The 9,394-nt window shown below is 26.5% G+C and overlaps 2 protein-coding genes across 2 annotated transcripts in view; both read right to left on the bottom strand.

The window, feature by feature from the left end:
* Positions 1–1,799, bottom strand: part of LOC119684862 (cytochrome P450 9b2-like) — a 286,885-nt gene extending 285,086 nt beyond the window's left edge. The window contains exon 1 of the mRNA XM_038098995.1: positions 1,562–1,799. Coding sequence (XP_037954923.1) covers positions 1,562–1,767 — 206 coding nt within the window. The 5' untranslated portion in view covers positions 1,768–1,799. The remainder of the gene's footprint in view (positions 1–1,561) is intronic.
* A 3,445-nt stretch (positions 1,800–5,244) lies between these two features.
* LOC119684853 (cytochrome P450 9b2-like) lies at positions 5,245–7,248 on the bottom strand. The gene is made up of 4 exons (XM_038098984.1): positions 6,961–7,248; positions 6,399–6,897; positions 5,630–6,266; positions 5,245–5,538 (listed from the first exon to the last, which is right to left on the bottom strand). Exons 1-4 carry the CDS (start codon positions 7,164–7,166, stop codon positions 5,372–5,374), a joined length of 1,509 nt encoding a protein of 502 aa, XP_037954912.1. The 5' UTR covers positions 7,167–7,248; the 3' UTR covers positions 5,245–5,371.
* Between the last annotated feature and the right edge of the window lie 2,146 nt (positions 7,249–9,394).

Below are 9,394 nucleotides of genomic sequence, written 5' to 3'. Positions count from 1 at the left end.
TTAGGTTAGGTTATACCGGTGATCCCTAGTGGATCCACTTAGGCCTTTTGGCCCATTGTGATGCCGTATATAAATAATAAAAACCTGAGGGTTTAAAACCACCTAGAACCTTTTGCAAAGCATAAAATGCTATTTAAAGCCCGATCCTATAACTGGTCCAGGTCCTCAAGGAAGGGGGCTCCTAGAGTACTAAATCGCCGACGTGCATGAGCTGGACAAAAACACAAAAGATGAGATGCGCTCTCATCGTCCTCCCCACAGCTACGACAGATTTGGTTGAAAGGAAGACCTAGTCTTCTAGCATGGTTCCCTAGTTTACAGTGTCCTAATCTTATCTAATATTCCATTCAAAAATATTGCCAAATATATAAAACGATTATAATAAACGATTATAATATTAACCCTTTTTAATAAAATAATTTATATATTTATTCCACTTTTACATAATTGTTTATAAATTATTTTATAATTATTTATAAATTATTAAATGTTTAAAATTTAAAATTATAATATTTATAATAATATATAAATATCCTATTTATATAAATATTATAATTTAATACATAATTATAAATATGGAAAAAAATTAATTATTTATTTTAAATAATGCACAGCTCTGAATGCAAGTGACTGTCATATTATCGTTAGTATTAATTAATTGTGAAGAAACTACAGTACAGTACGTCAAAAAAATGTTTGCAAATTTTAAATATTTATTTTCTTTATTTATTTTATTATTTCATGTTCTGCATATGTTTCGTTCAAAATTAAATTTGTTTATTTATTATTGTTAAATGTTTGTAGAATTTAAATATTTGCATTTTTGTATTTCTTTAAAAAAAAAGAAACTCTTAAAAAATTTGAATTTGTTTGAAAAAAGCTTTTTAATAATGTGCATATGTTTTGTCCAAAAATAAATTTAGTGGTTTAAAGATAAACAAAACAATCTATAACTCCATTGCAATTTGTTATTTGATAAGCATTTAAAAAAAATACTAATACATAAATAGTATTTGTAGATACTGAAAGAGAAATTTATGTACTTAAAACATAACATTTTGATTAAAACAATTAGTAAAAAAAAATGATGTTCACATTAAAAAAAAAAATACTAAAAATATTTGGTATAGGTCAGGTTCGAATTAAATATTGCTATTTTTCAACTTTTATGGCCAAAGATAAAATTATAAAGGAACCTACAAAATGATGATCTAATTATTTTCCAAAAATTTAATTCTTTAATTTTTGTTTATTTTATTTCTTAATTTTTATTTATTTTTTTTTTTTAACAAATTTAAAGTGAAGTGTTCAAAATATTAAACAATCAACATAATGAGCTAACCAGATGGTTTAATATATTTAAATAGTAAAGATTTTTTGTTTTGACTGCTACACATTTAAAAATCACACTTGAAAGATACATATTTATTTTAGCAGTAATAATTTGTTAAGCTTATTATTATTATTATATAATTATATATTAAAATAATCTTTCAAACATATTTTAAAATTATAGTAATATATAAAAGAATATATTGAAAAATTTTTATTAGATACTTACTGCTGCTTAGTTTGTCTATACAATCTGATCATAATTTTATGCAGAGATTCTTTTCCTTTTAAAAAATCCAACGCATTTCCTATAAACGGCACCGGTTTCTTATGCGGCACTCCACGGTTTTCAAAAACCGTGAACGTTTTTTTCAACCATCCATTAAGCAAATACGCTGTATATATGATTAATAATAAAACTAAGTAAATAAACATTTTGAACTTAATCAACTGTGATACATCACGTACGAAAGTTAACTGCACTGAAGGTGTGGTTTGTGATTATCATTTGTAGTCAAAATTATTTCAAAAGCTTTTTGCAATTGGAGAGAAAGCTTCTTATAAACAAACTTAAGTTTCAGATCTCTGAATTTCAAAATATGTAGTAATTGCTCAGACTGAAGTAACGTCGTAAAATATTTTTATCACCAAAATTGATTTCTTACAGGGTGTTTAATTTTATTTTACTAAAGTTTAAAGAAAAATTTAAAAGTTACACATGTTTAGATAAATACCAACTAGAGATACAAAATAATCAACTAGAGACAATTGTTATAACTGGATTTGTTTTATTGTGTTGTATAAAATTAAAATAGATGTCAAGTAAGATACGCATCCAGTGAATTTATTGAAAGTTATTGTTCACGCAACACCTCGAGTAGAATTTAAAACTAAGAGTGGGCTGCATATACTACTATACAGGCAGTGTGGCCTGAGAATAAGTGAATAATACTATTGTCAAGTAGACGACATAAAAATTGTAAATGAATGTTTATATTACCATATATATGCCTCACAATATTTTTATAAAGTTCTACAATGTTCAATAAATATATTAATAAATCAATAAATTACTAATGGCGTTTTCGATCGATAAATCTGGATTCAATTTAAATTTACTCTCGATCTATAAAATTTATAGATTCATCTGACATATCTGTATTAGTATTAGTAGAAATTTATTTTTTTCCAGTAATATATATGTATACCAAATCAAATCACACATTTTTTGTAAAGTATAAAAAACAGCTGTTCATTTCAGTGTAATTTTGCTACTCTGGCTAAATATCTAGAGTGTTGTAAAATAATCTCATAATAATGTTATGCAATTCGCTCGAGATTTAGCAATCAAAAATGGCATAAATATGCTATCACAAAATTATTCCTATTTATAGATTTAAATATAATAAAAAACAATTAAAATTTTATGCACATCTACATTTCGAAATCAAATCAAAAATGGAGCAAAGCTAAATCTATTTTCCGATCTTTTAACTCAGTTTCTATTTAGACTTACTTTACAGACATCTCCATTTCGAAATCAAATCAAAAATGGAGTAAAGTTAAATCTATTTTCGATCTTATAACTCAGTCTTTATTCAGACTCTCTAGATAAGCTCGGGATTGCGAGCCTTCCCAACAAAAGACGCGATTGTTCACTTTACTATATATTATAAAAATCCAAATTTTTTCTTTCCCAAGTTAAAAAATATCGAGCGTAAGAAATTTGAGTCACATTATTGCTACGAAACTTAACTAGAACCCCATAATAAGCGAAAGAATATAAAAGAATTAGTTATGTGCATACAAAAATCTTTTCGTCTGAGATAAAACATGTCCCCATTAACAACCATTGGAGTGTATTAATTATCAGCTAAACTACGAGATTACTTTTTGATAGGTATGATGATGCTATGATGAAGAGGAGAAGATTGAGCGTATTCTCTAAAACTGTCCAGTATTACGCAGACTTAGTTTGTATTCAATAGAGAAGGCATTTCTGAATTCTCCCAATTTGCAAAAATTATTTCCATATCATATTATGGTAACAAGGCTTTGTGTTTGGTTTCACATAAAATAGAGAGAGATTTTTACCTGAGGTACGGTGGAATTACAACAGGATAATAGGTCTAAGTATGTCAAAGTAGCTGCGCGCGCGCGACTCACTTATCTACCCAACTACATATAGTTTGACAACATATCAGTAGGAAAAGTAATTAAATAATGTAAAAATTTACTTGAAAATATAAAAATACTTAATAATTAAAAACTCCTCTTTAAAAATCTCTTTATAAAAAGTTACTATGGTCTATGAAGAAAAACTATAACCATAAATTACTTCTGTACTTACATTATTCTTAAAATAAAAAATGAAAGCTGATTTATAATACTTCAGATGGTTTATATGGATCCTATCAACTCTAAAAAATTTATAGTTATTGATGTTTATCCTTAAGGTCATAATTATCGCTAAACTACTAACACTTTTTAAAACTGATCCGAATTATAATATGTATTCATACTACAACTTCATTTTGATTTTGTTCCATTTCTTATCTAGCTGTTCTACAATATTATTTGGAACCATTCAATTAACTGAATTTTAGATGTTATGTTCTCAGAGGCAAATTAAAATTATGGTTGACTGATGAATTTTGTTTTTGTATTCTATTAATTAAAAACCGAGACTTATTCCACATAAAGCATGCACAAAATCTTCACAATCTTTAATATAAAATTTTTATAGCTGTCATTTAGTCAATAAGACTGTGGTCAGTCTTATTGGTGGTCACTTACAATTTTATATTATTGTTTTTTTCTTCTTGTAACATATTTTATATATTAATATTTTATAATACTATTTTATAATACGATATGTTATAAACGGAGTTATCAATCGGTTTCTTTCAGCTGAATTTCATCAATTGTTTCTAAATTAAACAACTTGATATAATATCCATTAACAACTCATCATCCTTTGGTTTCCCATGTTATATCATATCCCTCTCCGCATCTCAACATGCCAATCTTTTATATATTTCACTTCAGGTCGGCCTTTTGCTATAAAAATAATGAGATATAAGTCAATAAAAACCGGTTATTTTGAAACTCTTAACATTTAAATGAACCGAAAACCGGTTTTTCAAAAATGTCGAATAGTCGATCATGATAGTTATGAACCTTCTTTTATAATATAATGTTTAGTTACTTAGATCATTATAATAGACAGCATTGATAGGATGCAATGGCAATAATGGAATATCTATTAGATACATTTAATGATTTCTGTGAAACTTATACATCAATATTAATAAATGTTTTAGCTATAATTGATTAGAGTTTTATATCTATTTATATTAAAAAGAAATAATTTAACAATTTTGTGAAACTCTGGCTTTTACTGTAATAATGTAAATGCGGTATATTTCGTACAGAAATATAAGTTTTTACTTCTACTTTAGCATCTCTCCGTGTAATTGACATTGTATATGTTTCTAAATTTACATTTCAGCCTCTAATCAGAATATTATTTACATTGTAAAGTGTTAGTTTTAAGCTATTTTCATTAGTCATTGAATGAATTACTTAACATATTTGATGTGAAAACAAATTGACGTGGTTGATATAATTTGTGTGGGTACTTTTTCTAATTTCATTATTATTATATAAAATTATTTTTTTATTATCGTAAAAACTTGTGACTTGTGGACTATTAAACTTGGTCAACATTAGATAAAACTCATATGTTCACGTTTTTGTAATTTTTCGGTTCTTTATTAATTTGTTTTTTTTATTAATTTTGTTATTTTATAAAATTTATAAAAATTTTCACATTAAATAAAATATTCTTTTTCGTATAAGTTTCACTATAGAATATTATATATTAATTATATGTATTATATGTAATGATGTGTGTATATAAGAAGCACATATACGATTATTTATATATGGTATAATTAAAAAGGTGCAGCAATTATGCAATTTAAATAAACACTTATAATTAATAGAGTTTTAATCACTTGTTGAAATGGTTGACATTTTAAGTACGTGACACAAAACGTAACCAAAAACCGCCATTTGGAGTCACTTGAAAACCGCGCATTTCATCGAAAACGTTTTTGACCGTTTTTTCAGAACGTTCCAATTTGTAGTTCGTAACTAAGTAATATAATATTGCCTTTGCCTGCATAAGTGCATATCGATTACCTGTAAATAAATAAAAACGAAAGATAATTTTTACACAGATAATAAATATTAATTGTATAATAAAACCTACGAGTATTTATTGATAACATACCTATACAAATTCTAGGTCCAACGCCAAAGGGTATATTTGTGAAAGGTACAATGTTTCCTTTATTCTCATCACTAAAACGTTCCGGATCAAACACATCAGGATTTTCAAAATACTTTTCATCCAATTGAAAACCGCCAATTGGAAAGAATATACGATCACCAACTTTAAATTCGAACAGTAATTTATCATCATCATCAGTTAGTTTATAATCTTTGGAACAGACACGATCCGTAAAAGCAGCAAAAGCCCATCTTCGTAAAGTTTCATTGAGCACCATTTCCATGTATTTCATTTTATTTGTAGTCTCATAATTTAATGTCTCTTCCTTTAATTCCGCCTTTATTTCAACACATTCCTCATATACACGTTGTTGTATATCAGGATTTTCCATCAACTCGTGACATGTAGCGCAAATCAGATTTGCATTATTCTCAAAAGCCGCAAAGAAAAATACAAAACATTGCGCAACAATATCTATATCTGACCAATTCTGTGTTGACTCTTTCTTTGCTTCCATCAGCAATTGTATCATATCAGGTCGTACTATATTATGTTCCTCACGATATTTCATAGAATCAACGACGAGACGCATGAAGTAATCCGTTTTGTGTGCATCGAAAACTCGAACACCGAGCAACTTTAATGAAATTAATTAATTTTTATTAAACTTAATTAATACAATATGATAAATACTCAAATTTGAAGTAATTTTGAAATAATTTTTTTTTTTGTTATTTTATTTAATTAAATACAAAAGAAATGTACTCACTTTTAACAACCAAGGCATTACATTTGATAACATAAATTTGAGCATCTGTGCGCCCTTAAAGTTTGTGATTGATTGTCCAATATCATAAAATTCATTTTTTGGATTCTCATAAGAATTTATACTAATGCCGAAAGCAGTTGTTGCTATGATGTCATTGGTGAGTCTTGTGAAGAATTGTTTCATTTCAAGCTCACAACTTCCACCTTCCAATTTTTTGTTTAAATTATTTATGCACTCAAGGAAGCATTCATTCATCAATGGAAGCATGCTGCGCATCTTTGCTGCAGTAAAAACTGGTGTCAATGTGTTACGCATGTCTTTCCAGCGTTGATCCTTCATAATTGATAACATACCAGCAAATAATGGTTCATCATCTGCATTGAAAAATGGTGCATGATTTGGAAAAGACTCAAAATCTTTAACAGCCAACTTTTTAACTAATTCTGGATCATTTATTATAAATGCAGGGGTACGAAAATTATAAAAACCCACCACTTTACTATATAAAAAAATTATCTCTTTACAACATTTTTAAATCAATAAAATTTATTTTTAAACTTACTGTAATTTATTGCGTTTATAAAATTCTATAAAACTTTTTCTCATTGATTCTTTATTAAGAACCACCGCACCAAAGTTGCCCACTAACGGATAGGGCTTCTCGTAGGGCACACCACGTAACTCAAACGTATTATAAGTTGCCGTTAGCCATTTATAAAGCAGGAATAAGGATGCAATTGCTATTAAAACTAATTCTAATGCCACCATTTTACTTAGACTTTTCACTGGACGTAATCCTTTTATCAATTATATCGTTTATATACCACAAGTGATTCACTTCAACTAAATCTTTTCGTGAGATACTTTGAGAATTTAAGTAAGAATAAGTTCGCAAAAAAAAATCAGCCAAACAATTATGTAGTTTTGTAGCATAAAAAAGCTAAACTTGTTTAAGCTTAGAGATAAATGTATGAAATCAAGTGGGAACTCAAATATAAAGAGAACTCAAGAGTTTGATGGAGAGAGATAAAGAGACTGATTGAGAGAGAGAGAGAGAGTTATGAAGTAGAAATGTATCTCTTGCTTTTTGTTTTGTGTAGATAAGTGAACAGAAATTGGATTTGAGTTTAGTGCTTTGTTTTTATTTATTATTTGCCGATCACTTCAAAGCACTGAGTAACGTTCTTAATAGGGAACAGGTTGGAAGTTCCTCAAACAACAGGTCATTGCAGTTTCGAGTATCATAAAATATTATTATAGCTAAATTATATGTCTGTATTTTTTGTTTACATTTTTGGAACTAAAAAAAATTAACTCTTATATAGATAAAATAAATTTATATGTACTTAATATATTCAAGAAAAAAATATTAATTCGACAATAACACAAACTCGCTTGTTCTTCCCCAAGAATAATTGGCGTTGGGTTTGTGTGATTGTTAAATATTCAATATTATTTCAAAGTTATTATGTTTTTGGTATTGTGTTAGGTCATGGAAAATTTTAGAAGCTTTTTAAAAGTACTTCGTTATTTTATTGCAAAAATATTATTTATTATATATATAAGTATTTATATTTGAAATTTTTTGCCGTGCTTTAGGTCGTGGTTTTTAATTTTAAATTTTTATATAATAACTTGTATTGTATTATTTATATTTGTTAATTAAATAATTTATTACATAAATTAAATTTGTGATATTTTATTTAATTCAAAGTTTGTTTTTATTTATTTTATATAAAATACAAGTTATTATATAAAAATTTAAAATTAAAAACCACGACCTAAAGCCCGGCAAAAAATTTCAAATATAAATATTGAGGTCGACACCAATACGAACATAATTATAAGTATTTATGTAATATAAAAATATGTATAAATATTTATATAATACAGAAATATACTTAAATATATAAATTAACTTGTTGAAATTATAGCTAAGCCAATAGATTCAGATATTTTATATATTTTGTTTAAAAAATTCATTGAAATTTTTTTATTATTTTTAATTATTTTTAATTTTTGATGCGTACTGAGTTCGTGTAAAATATTTCTATACAAATATAATTTTTTTCATTACAAAATAATTAACATTTACAAATAATGTAGATATGATCTCATTCTCTCAAAATAAGTAGTACAATTGAAAGAAAATAGTACTACTGTAAGTAAGTAGGCGAATTTGTTTGCTTGCGGATACTAACAGACTTGTCAGTTGCGTTACAATATTATTCAAGAGTTCTTAAAGTTATTTAATGATAATACTCGTACACATTACTTAAAATGTGTCTGTTATTAGTGAATTGTAAACGATTGTTCACTCGAGTACCAGGAACATAGTTCAGTTCCTCAGAATTAATAGCTAGAAAAATTTTAGTCGAGTTTTGGAAGAGAACCGTTTATAAGAAGGGTAGATCAGGGTAGGGTCAAAGTTTCCTTAACACATACGAGTATATCCTAACTTATTCTGTGATAAATATTTGGTTTATGTATTGTTATGTATTGTGTTGCAAGCAGATAGTGCTCAGTTAAAATAATGCTGTAGTTCGATTAAAAAATAAAAAAGCTTTGGTGTATTTTAGATCGAATATATTTTTTCAAAGATCACTATTAAATCGATTTTAGTTAGTATTGGAAAGAATTCTATAATCAGTTAGAAAATTCACTCGAGTAAATATTTAAAAGATTTAAAAGATAATAATATCTGCTTAATATTCTCAACCAAATTCTTGTAAAAAATTTAATCAATTATGAAATTTATTATGTTTGAATGTGAGATTTTTTTTATTCTTAATTGTGATAACATGTCTCCATCTTAATACATAAACTGGTCCATCATAATTATTACTTTAATAAAGTAATATATTCATTACACGTGCTTATTGACACTAAGTAAATAAAAAAAAAATAATTCGGAAGTATATGTAAAAATAAATCAATATCTAAGGTCTGTTTTGAAGAAAAATACTAAATTCTTAATGTTAAAGTTTCAGTACAAA

Source organism: Teleopsis dalmanni, chromosome 2 (genome assembly GCF_002237135.1).
Source record: "Teleopsis dalmanni isolate 2A chromosome 2, ASM223713v2, whole genome shotgun sequence".
Taxonomy (NCBI): domain Eukaryota; kingdom Metazoa; phylum Arthropoda; class Insecta; order Diptera; family Diopsidae; genus Teleopsis; species Teleopsis dalmanni.
This window is presented reverse-complemented; position numbering and strand designations above follow the sequence as displayed.

Coding starts and splice junctions, on each gene's coding strand:
- LOC119684853 (XM_038098984.1), bottom strand. CDS start 7,166: ATGGTGGCATTAGAATTAGTTTTAATAGCAATTGCATCCTTATTCCTG. Junction 6,267..6,398: donor TAATGCCTTGGTTGTTAAAA/GTGAGTACATTT, acceptor ATTTCATTAAAG/TTGCTCGGTGTTCGAGTTTT. Junction 5,539..5,629: donor TGGACCTAGAATTTGTATAG/GTATGTTATCAA, acceptor ATTTATTTACAG/GTAATCGATATGCACTTATG.